Here is an 18626-nt window from a genome sequence, read left to right on the forward strand (position 1 = left end):
CTGCTCCCCGGATACTGCTTGGGACAAAGGAGGTGAAAATTTCACCCTCAATCCTGAACAAAGGGCTGGGGAAGGGAGGGGAAAACGCATCCCTGGAGACAACCAAAACTCATCTGCATGAGCCCAGACAATGGCTCCAGCCGGCCATGGCAGGGAGGCTGGGCTGGGGCCCTCTGCCAGGCCCTGCCCACCCAGCCTGCCGCGGGTCTGGCTGCCTGGGCAGGAGCCCTGGCTGGATGTACCTTGCCCAGCTGCAGGTCGGAGAGCGAGCAGGCGTCGATGAAGGCCTGGGCAATCACAGACAGACAGGCGTCGATGTGGTCTGTCTTGTCAATGTCAAAGACGAACTGGGGGTTTTTCAGGATGTTGACCCAAAATCTCAGTGGTAGGCTGCAAAGAGAAGGATCCAGGGACACGCACGAGATGAATTTTTGTGTACCAGAGGAAGAGGGGCAGAAATGCAGGAAAGACGATGATAGAAATGGAACAGTGGAGAGGAAAGCTGAGGAGATGGGTTCTGCTACTTAATCATCCCTGGTACAGACCCCTGTCTTGACAGAGCGGCAGGGACACACCCTCACCCTCATTTTTTCAGGCTGGAGGACGTGGTACACACAGCCTTCTCTAGGCACACACGTGCCCCTGCTCCTTCAGCAGCTCCCAGCAGCTGCAGGCCCAGAGAGGCACCAGCAGCTTTGCCTGTATGGGTCTGTCGAGTCAGGCTCCCCCACTTGCTGCTGTTTGGAGCAATGGTGTCACCCCCTTTTCCCTCCTTCCTGACACTAACCATCATCTGGTTCTGATAGTGAGTCTCGCCCCACAAAACACATTTCATCTGTCTTCATTTCTGTTCTCTCATCATTTTCCCCTTCAGTTATTTCACTGCTGATTTGGTCACAGTACAACTTCAATCTACTACTCACCCTTCCTACCCGCCAGAGCAGCTGAGAGGTGAAAGCTTTGAGGTAAGAGGTAAATCTTTGCTCTACAGGCCAGTGAAGTTAGTAAAAGGTAGGCAAATCTGTTGCCCAGTGGTTGTATTTGCATGCCTACTCTCCCAGTAAAATTTGGTTTTAATTTTCACAGATTGGGCTGGAAACAGTTCCCGTCTTCACAGTTTCCAAAGTGCTGAGCCTCTCCTTGACACTCTCTCCAAGCTCCCTGCTCTCCCCATTTAAATCCCCTGGTTTCTTTCCTGCACTGTTTCCCCTTCACACTGGCTCCTCCACCCCTTCCTGCTGCTCATGTCCCTCAGCACCACTCCATCTGGTCCCACTGCTGTGGTGCTCACCAGCAGGCCACTGTCACAGCACCTGCTCCTAGAGCCCCCTGAATACCCCGGAGACTCAGCTTGGTTAGACATAAGTCAGGAAAAGTGCCACTAAAGGGCTGAAAAGGCAGAAAGCAAATGAAAAGGATCCAAATAAACTGATTTTAAAATTCCCATGATGTTTTAAGACCTGACATGGTCTTGGACTCTGTCTCAGATCTCCAGGGATTGCAGCCAATACCACTGCTATCTCCTATAACCCTGTTTCTCCTTTCATTATTTGTGTATGCCAGTTCTTTCTGCCCTTTGTCTGCCCATGCCTCCTCTTTCAGCTCACTGTTCCCCTGGGCTTCATATTTGTTCAAAGCTCTCCAATCCTGTGTGTGGCTTGGTCTTTCACAGCCCTCTCTGCCACCCTCCCTGTTTTCCAAGTCCCTCTTCTACTTTTAGCAACCTAATGATTAGTCCAGAACACCAGGGTTTTGCAGCTGCTGCTCCCAAGAGAAGGAAGGAAGAACAGAAGGATTTCCTTTTCCAAACCTGTTGGTCTTCCAGATGTGCAGTGTGTCAGGGTCTGTGATCCCTCTCTTCTCTGCCTGTTCCTCTAGGAAGTCAAAGAAATACTTCACAGCCACGGGTGGTTTATCGTCTCGGATACTGAGAATGGCTTTGAACAAGTCATCCAGGAACTTCTGGAGTGTGCCCTGCAGGACAAGGACACGGTGGAGCCTGGGGGGAGCAGCAGCACCCAAGGCCAGGAGCCACAGCAGAGGGCCTGTGACTGCTGCACACTAGGGGAAACCCTTTGCTGCCAGTCAGATTAAGTCAGAAGAGAGAGGGGATTCTGAAGCAGGGAGGGAACAGTTTGTTTGTGGACAGCAACATAATAAAACTTGCATTGGGGTTAATTTCTTTTGGCATCAAGATTTTCTTTCTTACGGAGGGTATCTCACATCTGTGCTTGTTCCGTACATCACAAAGAAGACCAGAGACTGCTGGCCATCCCTGTGATCTTTGCTTCAGTGAGGCACCATGCTGGGATTAAAGATGGGCCAGATCTGACCTCAGATCACACAGACATTTTTCTTGCTCCCACAGCCGAGCCCCCCCATCTCCTGTCCCACAGCATCTCTTTCTGGGGAGATGGGTTCAGGTCTCAGCTATGCATCTCAAGCCCTGAGGCAGCCAGAATCCCTTTTGTCTGCACAGACCCCAGTCCATCCCAGGGAGATCATGTGGGGCATCACACAGCAGCAAGGACGAGCTGGGAAGCTGGAGTGAGCCTGAGGAGCCTGACAGCCTCACTGAACATGCTCCAGCCATCCAGGAGAGGAGTCCCACTGCCTTCGGGGAGCAACCAGCCCTGCAGCACTCCTTCCCTGGAGCAGGCTTCTCCCTGCAGACCACAAACAATCCCACCTGCCAAGAACAGGGGCAGCCCAGCTCCTACCTTGGTGGAGAGTAGCCGTGTCAGGTAAATCTCTGGAAGAACCTTCTTCCTATGACTCTGTCTGTGGGACTTCTTATGTTCCACTGATTCGTCAGTTGGGAGAACCTGGTCCCAGATAAAGCACATGGTCAGAGCACTCTTCCCTGGAAGCGTCACATTAAATTTTCCTTTCAGCATAGAATTTCAACCACATAAAAAATTCAATTAAAAAGTGGTTACTGCTTTATAAACACACCCTTATATGGCTTAAAAAAAGTGATCCATAATACTCAGTTTTTTTGACATTTGTTTCTCCTGTGCTCTTTATTGCCTCTCTCATCCTAGATGAAGGAAATGAACCCATCCATCTCCCTTTGCACACTGGCCTGCACACCGCCGGGCTCTCACAGCCCTGTCTGGGCTGCACTTCAGGCTCCCAGCAGCAGTGCACGTGGTTTCTGCAGAAACCAGCTTTGCCCAGATTTGGAAAAAGCACAGTATGTAGGAATGCTGGCTTTTTCAAAAGAAAAATGGGTATTCCACGGGTGAGGTTGGTGAATTACTCTCTAATATGACAAAGCAAGCAACTGACATCCATCTTGGCATTGTTTCACGTGTGAACAGTTAGTTTCCCATCCCTTCTCCTTCCTTGCTCTGCATGTGTGTGCATGTGTGCTTCTACTTGAGCGTGGAAACGCTTGCAGAGAAAAAACCCTCAAGCCAGGCTATAAAATATAGGTGCTGTCCGTAACACCTTTTTTCATAACAGCTTTAGCAGCATTTAGCACTCGGCGCTTCCAGCACGGTGCAGCAGCAGGAACTCACGGACCTGCTCCCGGGAAACAGGCGGGATGCCAGGAGCTCCCAGCAGGTGACTCAGCCCAGGTGTCGCATGCTGCCACTGCCACTGTGCCATGCCACACCTTGAGCACGGCCCTGAGCTCTCTGTGGCTGCCAGCCACTCGACCGGACACAGCAATTTCTCTGCCATCCCGGTAATTCCTTATCATGTCCCTCAGCTTATCTACAGATAAAGCTTATCTACAGATCACCTTTCTGCACCTCTTTGAACCCTGCTGAGGAGAACTAATGAGCCTCGATGCAGCTTCTTCATCACATCTGACACTACAGCCCACAGACAGAATTTAAGTTAGTATCAGCAGCCATCATCCCTGCAGCCAGGAGAGGGATACTTACCAAGTGGAAGTACTTTTCAGTGTCCAAATCCTTCACTGCGAAGAAGAGAGACACAGTGGCTTAGTCAGGGGGGCCCAAACCAAAATCCACCTCCACTGGTGACTTCCATGTCAAGAGGCATCTGAACCCCAAGAACCCCAACACCAAGCTGGCATTCTCAACCACAAGTGATCTCAGTGTTTCGGGGTTATTTATTGCATTATAGGGTTCGTGGCAAGTACCCTCGGAGATACTTTAAGGGAGACCTGAGGTCCCCCAAGGGATGTTTTATGAGAGACTCAAGAGGGCAGAGAGCAGGATGAGCACAGGGGCACTCCTGCACTGTGACACCCTGCTGTGCCCCACACTCCCAGGATTATTCCAAGCCTCATCATCAGGGCAGCTCAGTCCCAAGCAGCTCCTTGCCACAGCAGGCAAAGGACTCCTGCAAAGCCAGGCTCTCTGGAAATAGCCTGAAAACAGGGTTTGAAATTCCTTGTTTAATGTGGATTTTTGTCTCACTTGGTCTGTTTTCACTCTGAACAGCCCAAAACCTAGAAGTGCACTGGCAAGAGACCGAATATATGTAACTAGGCGGGAGAGGATTTTTTCAACCAAGTGGCTTCAGATTCTTCCTTTCCTTACTCTGTGAACACAAACTGGATGTCAACCCCCAATGAGGGTGTGAGATGGAAAGTGCAAACACCTTGAGGGCTGGGAGAGCACCCTGTGCCCCATGAGGAAGAGGGAGGAGACTGGATAGCACATGTTTAGAGCCGTCACATCCACAGCACCCAGGAACGGGCCGGCAGCGTCTTCCGGCATCCCCAGCCCGAGACAACCCTCTGACAATGCAAGTATTCCTGCCTGGTCATCAGCAGCAGGGAAGAGGAGCGAGATGTTACCTCTGCTCAGCGTGGTGTCCTTCTTGTCCGTCAAACTCATGGCCAGGGATGCCCCTTCAGGGATCTGTGGAGGAAGAACATGCATAGATGATGGGGGACTTATCAGTGCCTCCCTGGTCCTGGGGAGATCCCAGGAGCTGGGGGATGTCGGTGCAGTCACGGTTCTGCCACAAACATCCCCTGAACCTGCCCTGCCCCTGACCCCCATTATGAGGAAAGGGAATTTTCAATACAATTACAAGACAGTGAGGTTCTCAAACCCGATGGGAATTGGGCAAATACCTGTATCTACGATCCATTTCTGGATGTGGACCCCAGGTAAATTGAAAAGGAAGGAGAGTTTGGCTGTGCCGGTGCTGGTTTGCCATTCCCCACACTCCCTGAGCGGTGGCAGCCGGAGCCGTGGGGCTGGCACAGCCTCTGTGCCGCGGGGACACCGCGCCAGCGCTGCTCTGGCACGGCTCTTACCCCGATAACCATGCTAATGAGCACTCAGCTCCACTTTTGTTTTCCAGGCACGGCTACAGACCAGCAAGGATTATGCTTCCAGGCGTACCAGGGAATATGAAAATCGTTAAGTATTTCTGGTTTCATTTAATTTTAAACAGAAAAACAGTCAAGAAAACAATCTGATTCACCATGTTTCCTCACATTTTTGGCCTCGCTTCCTCGATGGTATCCCCAGCCCCTGCTCTCAGAGCAGGCACTGACAGTTGTAGCTGCGATTTCAGCAGGAGTGCAGATCATGAGCACAGTGATCCTAATCAGCCAGGCTGGTGGCCCTTGGGAATAAGAGCTTTTCCCCCTCCCCTTTCTGTTGTCAGTAATAACTTGTTTTGCATGAAGAGTGTTAATTAGTTTCTGTGTGTTGCAATATTAACGAGATTCTCGCCAGGGCAGATGTCTATTCCCTGGAAGCTCTCACGGAGCTATGGCAACCTCTCTGCTTGTTCCTGATGATCCCGTTTTTGCAGGGGAACCGCAGCTCGCCCTGGAGGCCAGGCAGGCTCCGAGGAGGAGGGGCTCCCCTGAGGTGTCGGTACTTTACCTTGTAATGTGCTAATGTGTTGAGTTTCTTCCTGCCGTCCTCCACCACCGAGGTGTCATCGAGGTCCCGCAGGATGTAGCTGTCAGTGCTGGTGGCGAACCACTCTGAACACAGAGAGGGGAGAAGTGAGAGCCCAGCCCGAAGGAGGCAGGGGCCAGGGGGTCAGGGTCTGGGACTGAATGGCTGCCCTGATGTCTGCGCTGCTTCACCCACCGCTGTGACAGGCACCAGCAGCTGCCGCACAACTTCAAGTGCACCACCTGTTTTTACAGACTGGCTGTTCCCATGCACCTGGTCCTTACCGAGGTCAACGTCTTCCACCCTTGGCCACTGGGAGTAGGGGACATTCTTGCAGAAGGCCTCCAGAATTTTCTCTTTCACTTGACTGAGTGTGTCCGTGTCCATGGCTCTGACACTCAGGGAGTCCATCCCACAGCCTTGGAAGGAGACGTTGAGGTTCTGGAGGCAGAGGCTGCGTTAGGGATGACCTGCCTGGTTCTGCTGGCTCCCAAGAATGCTTGGAAGCTGCTGTGTCTGCACAGCTCTGGCTGGTGTGCCCCAGGCCCCGTGCTGATGGAAAGCAGGGTGATCTAATGTGGCCATTGATACTTTACAGCATGGGAAGCACTGATTTACAGCCCCAGGGGCTGAGGGCTCTGTTGACCAAGCTGGGAGAACATAGGGAGCAACATGGCAGCCCCCTCTCATGCTGTCTTGCTAATGGGGCTTGACCACCACGAGGCAGGAGGAAGGGTCAGCCCCCATTACCAGCCGTGTCCTCAGCTGCTTGGCTCTGACTGGTGACAATGGGACCACCAAAGCTCATTGCTCAGCCTCTGCTTGATGCAATGGGCCAAGCTTCACTGCCTAAACCAGCTCTGAGCCTGCTGCAGGATGGGTCTGCTGCAGGGCCTGGAGCCCTTGAGAGCTCCTGGACAGCAGGACTGGCAGCGTGAGGGTCTACAGGCTGCCACAGACACCCACCTGGAGAGCAGGGAGGCACAGCTACTGCCTCAGTTGCAGCCCAAAGCTGCAGGGCAAGGAGAGCAACTCTTTCTATCAGAAATCCTCTCCTCTTTTCATCTGGGTGCCTCCTCCTCTCACCAGCTGTGCAGACCTAAATGCCATGAGCATGGCACCTCCCTCTCACCCCAGCTCTGGGGAAGTCCCAGCACACGGGTACTCACCCTGGGCTTTGCCTCTATGTTCTCCCTCAGCAGCCACTCCTCGTTGAGGGTGTACCTGGCCTTCCCTGTAATGGCGTCGATGGAACCCTTGTTGATCTGCTGTTTGATAGCACAGATCAGCAGGAAGAAGGGCTCTCCGACGGTCTCCTGGGGAAAGGAAAGAAGACCAAGTCAGCAAACTGGAGCTGGTGGTGACAGGTCCATCAGCAGTGTGGCAGGGACAGGCTCTGTGTGAACCGTGAAGGTGCCTCTGCACACCGGGGAACAGGACTAGTCCACCCCAGGTGCTGCAAACGCCTGGCGGGGGCCATCACCTCCCAACTCCCACTTGCTTCTCTCTGAGGCCGCTCAGAAGTTTTCAGACGTGTGGCAACGTGACAGCGCAGATGGGGAAGAGGACACAACAGCCAACAACAGCCGCAGGCCGTTTTTGGGGATGCTGTAACTGTCAGCATCAACACACCCCATCCAAGCTCTGCAGCAAGCGCTGGAGCTGTGGAATGCCACCGACGGGCTGTGCCAGCCTGTGCTGTCTCAGGGGCAGAGCTGGGCTGCTGCTCAGAAGGCAGGGACATATGCGTGGCTGTGCTGAGCGGGATGTGCGCACATGATAGTCGGGAAAATGCAAATGTGGATTAATTTACATGTGAATTACACAGGAACAGGGAGAATCTAGCATACTGTGCTACAGAGATGCTTCCTGCAATCTGACAGGGTGCAGACTGTACAACATGCTGCACTCAGCAGGACAAGAGAGGGCTGATGTGCACAAAAATCCAAGAACAGCAATATTTGGGCACCGAGCTTTCTCATGAATGTGTCAGCTGAACCCCTCATTGCACTGCCTGGTTTGCCACTGAACTCCATGGGAGTGAGCCCACAGCCTGGGCCTGTGGCTCTGGGAACCAGCACTCATACTTCTCATACCACAGCAGAGCCCTCATCACAGCAAAACAGAGGATCAGGGTCAACAAGCTGTTCCCATGTGACAGCAAGCAAACACACCATTTAACTCCTTACATTCATCAAACCTAAGTTCATGGGAGAGAGGTGAACTGTGGCACTCCTGCAGCAAAAACAAAAAATATAACAAGGAACATCTATTTGTGATGTGATTCAGCTACGCAGTTTAATGCCAAATTTCTGATCCACTTCTGCCTGCTGCACTGATGTGCATAAGCTATTTTCTTAAGGAACTCTTCAGTGTTGGAGTACATCCCATTCTCCCTAATGTTCACGTTCAATTTCCTTCCAATGAGGCAAGTGCAAATTCTGCACATTTATGTGTTCTGAGCCTCCCCCTGCACACACAGGCCTGCCATCTGAGAGCCTGCTCAAGACAACAAATACCCAACGGTTTTGATATTTCTCAGCTAGGAACTGCTAAATCCTGTTCAATCTGCTTCTTAATTAAAACTTGGTGATTCTTTTATTCTAATTGCCCTATAATTGCTAAAGCAATTAGTTCAGTGTCAATTTGGATGCGCTGCATTTGGTGCGGTTGATGACGGGGTGATGCAGCAGGGCTGTCAGTGGGCACACGCCGTCTGTGCCAGCAGGGCACTCGCTTCCTTTTCAAGGGTAACTTCATCAATACTGGGTCTGCTGCAGGGGTCTAATGATTCCTGCAATGCTCCTGTGAGCAGGCAGCACAAAACGGGCTCAGAGAAGGGCTGCGGGTGCTGGAATGCAGGAGGGCATGGCTTCCAGAATGTAGAGGAAGGTGTGGAGTCAGGGAGCGCAGAAGCTGAGGATTGCAAAGAGTGAAGAATGTGCAGAAGACACAAAGAATTCCTTCTGGAGACAAAGGCAGAAGCAAGATGTATCAAGGGGACAGTGCTGACATGGAGACCTCCTTGGGCTGCAGTACCTCTGCCCTCATCCTGCGAACCACGAGACATCGCTGGCCCTGCACACGGGGTCACATCAGCCTGACACTGGCCACGCTACCAACAGGAGCCCTGTTTGCGGCACACGTGAGCAGGGACAAACCTGAGGTTAAACTCAGGGCCGGGCTCTGGAACCTGCCCGTCCCCGCCACGGGCAGCTCCAGCCACAGGGAGACCGCAGTGCCTCCAAAAACATTAAAACAGGGCGAGTCCTGCTGGTCTGGGAGGCCTGATGGGTGGAAGCGAGCACGGGCTGCGGGCTCGGGCTGGCTCTGAGGCACCGTCCCGCTCGCACTGGGCTGCCCTGGCAGCGGTGGGGCGGGCGTTGCGGGGTCGCTGCGGACCCACTGCAGGCTGCACGGGCAGGATTCGGCCCGGGCCAGCCCACGGGGGACACAGCCACAGTGCCCCACCGGCGAGATTCTATTTCTGTTTGGCTTTTTGGCTTTCAGGCTCAGGAACTGTGGGATGTTACGGAAATCTGCAAAAGTGCTAATCAGACGGTGAATTTCAAAGCGGGGAAAGAAGGGCTGGCAAGCAGGGACTAGAGATAAAATGGCAAACTTGTGAAACCTCCAGCATTGTTCGGAAAACTCATCTGGAAAGGAATCAAAACTGTCTTTGGTCTTGGCTAGTTAGGAGAAAGGAAGTTTAACCAGAAGAGATCAGTGCTGATTCAGGACAAAAAAATACTTAAAAAAAACACAGTCTGGGGCCTTTTTTTCCTCCTATTGTGAATGTATTTTAATGAGACTTCATTTTCATTTTTGACTGAACTGTTACCGGCCCTTAAAGCTACCCAGGGCACTGAAATAACTGCAGTAATGGAAAGCACAGTTCAGGCTGGCAGGACTTGAACTGTTCCACGCACAAGGAGCGTGGGAGGGCTTCATTTTTATATGCTTGGGAAAACAAAACGGTTTAGAGGACAGACTGGATTCACATGTTGCTGCCCTATTAACACAACTCTGACAAGTTATTATAGATGTCCTCCCAGAATCACACTACAGCCATTTCCAAAATGTTTTTGTGAGCCTAGGGTGGGAACAGCGCAGAAAACAGCTGCTTATCCCAAGTGCCCACTAATTTTGGGACAATTATCTGCATTCTGTGAAGAACCAAACCTCCACCCCACATGCAAAACTTGGATAAGCTTGGACCCAGCCATAAAAGCTGAATTCCTACTTTTCCTTTAACTCCCCAACTCTGTTAGGAGCCAGGCACAATGGTACCATGATAGCTCATGGAGAAGGCTTTCTTTTAAAGCTTTTTCCACCAAGACTGCAGCACAAAGTAGAGACCTGGACCATTTAATCTGTGATTCTCACTCAGTTCTGCAGAAACAGAGTTCTGCATTGATTGTGTAAATGCTGCAAGCTACCTCTGAATCCCCGTGCCAGTTCATCCCAACCCCACACACACTGAGCCAGCCCCTGCCAGTGGACTCCACCGCCTTCAGGTGCCCTCCACATGTGCAGGACACAAATGCCTGTGGCCAGCAGCTCCTTCCCAGCTGAAGACAGCTCCTTCAAATCATTTTCCCCCAAAACACAAATGGACGGGCTGTTAGGCAGAGCATTAATGCGAAACAAATGTTTTGAGCATGTAGCGTTGACTTACAAGGGAAAATACAAGCACTTGGAATTTTTCCACTGCACAACGGCAGGGACTTTCACAGCAGCTGTTTCAAATAGACATTGTGATTAATGGGGATAATTCAGGAATGAAAACCAGGCCCATCATCACATGTCTGACAGAACAGTGCTACAGGCAGGCGGGCAAGCCTTCTTTTTAACCAAGAAATGCCTTTCTGAAGGCAGCAGAGTTTGATCCTTAGGAACGCAAGGCACATGGGAGGCCTTTGGCTATCACAACTATTTAAATTATAGCCCTGAGCTGACACCAGCCGTGTGGAAGGAGGTGCTGTCTGTTCCACCACAGGAGCTCCATCCTCATTTGTGTGGTGGGGAAGATGCCAGCTCTGCCGATCTGGATCAAGCTCCTGTCCCTTTGCACAGCCAGGCTTGTGTCACCTGGGACAGATTTCCTTTCCAGACACTCCTGTCTGACGAATTCTTTTCCCTCTTCATATATCAGGAGCAGCTCAGCTGCTCCTCTAATCCCACCCTCCCTGTGGAGCATGTCAGAGTCTCCTGGAAATCAACTTCACTGCGCCTCTGGTTCTAAACCATTTTCTTTCAGAGACGGGAAAGAGGCTGCGGCGATGCTCTGCACTTCCAGGGCTTCCGGCTGGACGTGGCCTGGAGGAGACTGCAAACGCAGCGTGCAGCCTTAGCCCCTGCCAAGAACCTGCTGCAGGCGGATGGAAATGCACATCCAGCCAGCGGCCCCACAGCTCTGCAAAGGGTCCGGTCACCTCACGGTCCTGCTCCCACCATACCCCATCCTCATCCTCCCTCTGTGGGCCAAGAGCAGGGGGAAGCCAGCTCAGAGCTCACAGCTCAGAGCTCACAGCAGCACTGCCCGGCCCTGGGGATGGCCACAGCCCCCCTGGGGATGGCCACAGCCCCCCTGGCCCCAGACCAGCCTGCAGGAGTGGGCAGTTCCCACCTGGTGCTGCATGTGGAGCTCCTTTCCATTAGTGAGCCGTGTAATGTGCTCAAGGCTTCAGGCTCACGTGATAAGGCTCCACTTTCCTCTTTTTCTTTTTTTCCCTGAGAAAGCTTTCTTGCACAATGTCCATTTTTAGCACAAGCTGGAGCTGGATCAGATGCCTCACATGTGGTCTCCCCTTCCCCAAAGGGAAAATCAGCACTTTTCTTTTCTCCAATGGTTAAACTACAGGAACAAAATCTGAAGATTAAAAAAATTTTACTGATTTCCTCTTTTCTGTTCTTACAGGCTGGATAGCTGGGCTACATTGGCACAGCCATCCTCATCCGCTCACGTAACTCTTTTATTAGACTGGCTAACTGTGTCGGCTAAAATGAAAGATTATAAACTACAAAACCACCGGCTTTAGGACAAAAAGTGATCATCTGAGATCAGAAGGCATCACAATATGTATAAAGACAATATAGAATCGCTTCTGTGGATGTAGAAAACACTTAGGGAAAAGAGATTTTTTCAAAGGCTTTTTTCAAGGCTCTTCCCGTGGGTATAATGGAGTATCCTCCAATTAACTGCTGTGGAATCAATTAAGTTATTGCTCAATTCTTCTGGGGAATTCCAAACAGAACTGGCAAATGCTGGAGATAAAGCACTGAGCAGATGGACTGCTGATGGCTCTGAGATGCCAAACATATTCCTGCTCATTACCGAGAGAGAAGACCGTCAGCCTTCTGGGACAGACACCCCACCTCTCCTGCTCAGATTTGTGCAGAACCACGAGGATGCCTCTGCATAAGAGGCCCCACACAGCAGTGGGCACCGGCAGAGAGCAGCCCCTGCCCCCTGCCCTCGGCCCTTCTGAGCGTCGTGGCTCCCGAGACAGACAGGCTGACTGCTCGGCACGGCTGTGCCAGCTGCTCACAGAAACAACGCATAACCGGCTGCTTCCCAAAACCTCCAGCCATTCTGGTTATTTTTCAGCTCCCCCGTGGCTCTTCTTAAGCATAGTGAAAACGCTGATCTGTGCTCTGGCCTGCCATGAACACTGAGCTCACCCAAGACCTGGGCAGAAGTGGAGAAGCGACTGAATGTCAGGATGATTTCCTACACCTGATTCATTCAATACATCAGTTTGCCAAGTGTTAGTGACACTGCTAGCAAGTTTCAGGTCCTAGGCTGTCATCCCTCATCCCTGCTGCACACAGAGGTGACCCTGCACCTATCGCAGCAGGGGCTGGCTCTCTTACTCTGAGATAGCTGTACATGCAGATGGACATCCAGTTGGTGAGCATCTTCTCCACCACAGATTCTGTCCTCCTCAGCATAAGCTTGGGGTTTTTGGAAGCTGAAGCATCAATTAGATCCACCAAGAGGTCCTTCATGATGCTGGTGTAATACTCCAGTTTCCCGTGCAATGCAATAGTAAGCAGGGAGGCCAGGTTACACCTGAAACACAGAATGGTACAGGACTCAAGCCCGAATCCAATCCTGAACTGCTGACTGGCACTAAAAAACCCAGCATACAAAGGCCATCTTTCAGACAATTTTCACGAGCCTTCTTAATGGTGTTACAAGTTCCAACCCTCGTTCAGTGCTGCAGGACCTCAGGTCAGCTTGCACACTCTTACTGGTAAGCCAAATGAGTGCTCTTCAGGGTTTATGCCCATCCATTTCTAACAGAAATGCGTAAGGCAAGTGTTACCCAACTGTCCACTGAAACTCACAGCCCCAGACACTGGCTGGATTGCTTTGGGTGAGGAATAAGTTAGTCTCCTCCAGCTGCCAAGTCTTTGGTTCTGAAGCTCATACCTGTCTCTGACAGCAAAGTCCTTCTGTTGCTCAAGAGCATGGACAAACACAATGAGGAAGTGCTTGTTGTTGAGTAAGGTAGAGAACAGAGAAATTCCTTCTTCCATGTTGGGTCTGCAGTTCTCAGGGATCTGAAGAAAAATTCAGAAAGCAGACTAAGAAAACCCTGCTTGTTGTTTTCCTCCACATTTTATCCCTCTTGATGGCAGGGATGCCCATACTGAGCACAGAGATACCAAAGAGAAGAGACCCTTCCCCCTCTGCCTGACACAGCCAGCAGCTCTGCTGGCAAGGAACACACAGCTGCTGTCAGTGACTGTGGCCATTCCATTCTGTTCAGCATTCCTGAGGATACCTGGGGAGCACTGTGGCCAGTTTGGGGCTCCCCACTATGAAACAGATGGAGCAAGTGCAGCTAAGGGCTGACAAAACAATTAGTGGGCATACAAGGAGGGGCAAAGAGGGCTGGGTTTGGTCAGCTTTCAGAAGTTTTAGAGGGACACCTTTCTGCAGCCTCAGGGTTACAGAGCCAGGAAGGATCCCAGGCCAACGCTTCTTCATACAAGAACAGATTCACTGATCACAGCCAAAGCTGATCCAGTGCTGGTCTGTGTTAATGGTCAGCAACACCCAAAAGTGTTTGTTCTGTTAGTGGGTTACTTACCTTCCACTCCCCCACCAGGAGTGGGTGTGTTTCTTGGACCTGGGAGCCCACCTGTGAGCTGAGCTGCTGGGATGGCAGGATGTAGCACTCCTCGTAGAGAGAGGAACACTGGAACCAAGCACAGTGTTAGGGGAGGGCACCTGTGTGCTGTGCACCTCGGGGGAATAAGATGGGGAGGCATGTCATTGGGACTAAAGCCACCTATTCCAAAGCCATGCACGGGGCTGGCTTATGGAGCCTTGAAACACTTTGCAAGAGTCTCCCAAATGAGAAAACACCACAAGGATGGGGGGAGGCAGACGTTTGCACAGACGCGAGGCTGTTAGGGCAGAGAGACTGCAAATAGAGTAATGTGACAGCTAGAAAACTCCCAGAAGAGAAAGCATTACAGAAGACTATATCAAAATAGAGGAGTTCGGGATGTTTCAACATATGTAACTTTTAAAACAGATGGGAAAAATGTTTAAACCTCTAGCATTCACATACCAGCCTGAATCTTAAAGCCTCTAGTGCGCAGAGAATATGGAGACTGCATAACTGAAAAACCTGAGTAATAGCTACTAATGAAACACTCTGCAGTCATAAATCATCATCTCAGTCCTCAGCACTGACACACGACTGCCTCAGGGGTGAAATACAGCCAGAGTGAAGGGCGCACAGCCACACAGCGGAGCAGCCAGTGACAGCAATGACGGCACCAGCACGTCTGTGCAGCTCTGGTGAAGGACTCCAGGCAGACAGATTGGGACTAGGTGCCCAAGGGACATCTTACTGGGAGCACCACACCCCCAACCTTGGACACGGAGGAGAGACAGAGACATCCAAAGAGCTCCTGAGGACAAGCCAAGCTGCTGGGAATTCTTGGGGGCACCCTGCATGGGACAAAAAGCCCTTCTCCCTGATTGCCAATTCACCCTTCAGCCACCCTTCAGCCTCTGCTGAACTGAGTGGGGTGACGCTGGTGCCCTTGAGGAGGAGACCCCAGCACCCTGCTTGTGTGAGAGCTCTTTCACAGGAGGTGTGCAGTGGCCCCAAACAGGCAAGCCAGAGCAACTCCTGGGACAGTTGCCACCAGCTTCTGTCATGTGCGAGCAAGCCCAATCTTGTATGACACCCCAGGAGGTGCAGCTCCACTTTTGATGATAATTAAGGCTGAAATATGTGACAAGTAAATATATAACAGTGGAATGATTTTGTGACACTGTAAAAGCCCTTTAGCAGAGCCCTAAACTGGTTGGGACATATGTGGGAGCAATGAGGTGCCCGTGTCGCACGCTGTCTCCTTACTTTGGGGAAGAATGTCCTGGTGACAAAGTGCTTGTACTCCAGGAAGGGGATCCCCTGGCTGCGGTTTAGCTCCTTGGTCAGGTCTGTCATGTCTGTCTGCAGCTCTGCAAAACCTTACACAAAGAGACCCGCAGATGGTGAGAGCCCAGTCCTCCACCAGCCGAGACAGGCTGGCACTGGGAAGCACAGCACGTCTCATCTCTGCCCCCTCATGCCCTTGTGCGGGCTGAAGCTGTGTTTGCTCTGAGCAGCGCATTCTCATTGGAGTCTAACCATCAGACTGTACACCTTGCCCCAAGCACTGACAGAACACTCTCTGCCCCAGGAGCCCCAGTCCCCTCGAGACAGGATGTCAGCTGATGTGACAGGACCATGGACCGCGGGATGGTGGGTGCCAACACCCGGAATACTCCTCCCATTGCTCTGTGAGGAGCTTGCTGCAGTTTCTGTTGCACCCAAGAAGAAAGCACACTGAAGGTTAGCGTGACCTTCAAGTAACCCTCTGACACAGCCAAGGGCCATTAACCCTAGGGCAGAGAAGCTGGTGGCACTGGACATCCATGGCTTGCCCAAGCCAGGCAGCAGGACTTCCAGCCACTGAGCCTCATTCCCAAACCCAGTCAAAGCTCACAGGCAATCACAGAAATTCTCCTATAAACACTTCTACACACTTCTCTACAGCACAAGGTGAACTGCTTCAAGCCTGCTAACCTGACATCCTGCCCCTAGCCATGGTTCCTCAGCACCCAGGCAGTGACTTACCTTTGCGGATTTCCTCCCGGATCTGCGACTCCATCTCCTCCATCTGGAGCAGGGTTTTCTGCCAGTAGCGCTCAGCTCTGCGGCTCTTTGTGCAGAACACAAAGAGAGCTGGAAAAGAGGAAGAGAATAAGCCTTTTGGACCTGGGCTTAGGAGCAGCTGCAGCTGGGATCAGAGCAGTTCTCACTGACACAAGTGCAGGAAGCTAAACCCAGAGTTGGTTTCACACCTACCACCAGACTGGTATCTGCTCAGGCAGTTGTCGATTATCTGTAAATAAGTAAAACCAGCTGGAATTTAATGATTGTGCGGTAACTGTCATCTTCAATTTAGGTCTGGGTTGTTTGTATTCAGTTTAACTGTATATTAATGTGTTCCAGCTGATTAATGAATACAGGATTGAGGACGTTTACCACCTGTATTACAGTGTTCATATCTGATAGTTTTCCCATGCCTCCAGAAATATGTTTGTAATGATGGGTGGTGCATCTACTAAATAGGGCGCATTAGAGCCTTTATTAAAAATAAATTAAATCCTTACTATAAAGTCCTCATTTGCTGTGATCTGGCAAGTTTCTTGCTGCACAGTCATTCTGTGCATGTGATGAGCAGGGACCCTAGTCTGAGGACAAAGGTGTGCAGCACGGCTTCCAGCCAGGTACATACACCAATGTGCCTGCTTCATATCTGCAGCTAAGGATGCTGCTCTGCTCTTCCTACTTGGCCAGGCACCCCTCACTGCTTGTTTCTGATGACAGGATCTTGGCCTAAGAGAAAGATCTTGCCTGTGATCAAGATCAGTTTCTCCTTCTCTATTTTGTATTATAGTAACTAATAAGTATTTGGGGAAAAGTTTATAAATATCACAGGTTCAAGTAACAGAGTCGAGTTGTGGATTCAGCCAGGAAAAGCCCTGTGCTGCAGGAAGCTGTGGTGCTGTACTAGCTGTGTGCCATACTTGCTGCACCCAGACTAGCTTCAGGTGCTGCACAACTGCAGCACACAGAGTGACCTTCACACCTCCACATGCAGAGAGAAGCCTTGCCACAGCCTGGAAACGCATCGTTCTTTCCCTTACCTACGACAGAGAGGACCAGCAGGATGCTGCAGATAACGATGGAGACAATGATCGCGGTTTCTCCTCCCCCAAGGTGCAGCATGGCAATTGTGTAGTTGAACTTTCCAACTTGGATCTGAGGAAGGAGAAGGAGGGAGGGAAAGCAGGAGGTGAGCAGCAGGTTGCCCAGGGGCTGGGAGCAGGGAGGGGCACAGGGCAGCACTCAGCACACCTGCACCCGAGCGGGCTGGCACAGGCTCCCAGGCTCCGTGGGAGGGAGGCTGGGCTGTGCCTTTCACTGCCAGACCCTGGGCACTCTGTGTGTCTCCAGGGAGCCCAATTCCCTTCCTGCGCTCTGGGGGATGCCAAGGCCACACCCAGCTGCAGTGGTGCCCATCCCAGGGCCACCACAGGGCTTTGGTGGCAGAATTGCCCCACTGTACCTGCTGCAGAAGAGACAGCCCTTCCCTAGACAGCCCATGGCACGGTACAAGGCTGCCCGTTCTGCTCTCACTACAAAATCACTTCCACTAATCATCAGCTTCTTCACGGCTCTGAACAGCCTTTGGAACCCTGCTGCACTTGCCTTTCTCCTCCAAAATCAGAGCAGCTGCCACCCAGAAAGAGTAGGGTTAAGAAACTTTAAAGTCCTTGAAATACAAATAAACTAAGGGAATAAAAATAAATGAGACCATAGACGAGTAATGGTCTTGTGGCTAAAGCAGTGAAAGGGGTGTCAGAAGGTGCTGGCTCTGCTCCCAGCCCATACTTCTTGTGACAACAAGCACAAACCACTAGGGCTCAGTCCTTGGGTCTCCTGATCTCCAGAAGGGAAGAGGCCAGCACACATCACAGGCTGGCAAGTTACTGGATGCTGTTTACAAACAGCTCTTTGGGCCCTCGGGATGAAAGGATTCCACAGTATCATCTGATAAGGAAAACTCATGACCACACAAGGCTTTCGCTTCTGGAAATGTGAGTTTCATTTCTCCCAAGGAATGAGAAGTGAGAGAAACTTGATAAAACTTGAAATGAGGTGGGGAAGAGCTCCAATAATCTTATGATTTTGATTAATCTTTTGATTAATCAAAATTAATCTTTGGTTTCTTCTGTCATGGAACACCTCTGGGAAAGGTGCCCACTGGGATGAAATTCCAGCAGCTCTCGGCCACTGGACCAAAGCAGGATCTTTCCACAACCTCCACCACCAGACACACAGCTCCATCCGGAGGGAAATACAGCTCTAGCTATAGGAGCATTGGGGAGGTGATGGCTGCTGCCAGCGGGAGGTTCCAGACACTGAGAGCTTTGGTCTCTATCCTGGCACTTTGTCCAAGAGCCATGGTGCTGGACAGGGACGGGAACCACAGCACTGCAAGAGCACTTGGGAGGGTTCACAGTCAAATGCCCAGCCTCAGGATCTCCACTTTTTCCCTCTGAAATGCTGCAATGAGACAGCTCCTCAATGTGTTTTGAGTCTTTCTTCCCCCATCAGCTCAGCCTTTTGCATTTTTTACAGAAAAAAATCCCACAGTTGCTGTTTAATTCAATGTTTAAACTGTTTGGTCGTGAAT

At 51.3% G+C, this 18626-nt stretch overlaps 1 protein-coding gene across 1 annotated transcript in view; it reads right to left on the bottom strand.

Moving 5' to 3' along the window:
• Positions 1–18626, bottom strand: part of PLXND1 (plexin D1) — a 67036-nt gene that overhangs the window by 6290 nt on the left and 42120 nt on the right. The window contains 14 exon segments of the mRNA XM_040076181.2: positions 243–390; positions 1811–1974; positions 2721–2825; positions 3897–3931; positions 4781–4844; positions 5829–5932; positions 6131–6287; positions 7016–7162; positions 12723–12921; positions 13285–13415; positions 13949–14056; positions 15236–15348; positions 15998–16105; positions 17074–17188. Of these exon segments, the coding sequence (XP_039932115.1) occupies positions 243–390; positions 1811–1974; positions 2721–2825; positions 3897–3931; positions 4781–4844; positions 5829–5932; positions 6131–6287; positions 7016–7162; positions 12723–12921; positions 13285–13415; positions 13949–14056; positions 15236–15348; positions 15998–16105; positions 17074–17188 (1698 nt within the window).

Source organism: Hirundo rustica, chromosome 12 (assembly GCF_015227805.2).
Source record: "Hirundo rustica isolate bHirRus1 chromosome 12, bHirRus1.pri.v3, whole genome shotgun sequence".
NCBI lineage: Eukaryota > Metazoa > Chordata > Aves > Passeriformes > Hirundinidae > Hirundo > Hirundo rustica.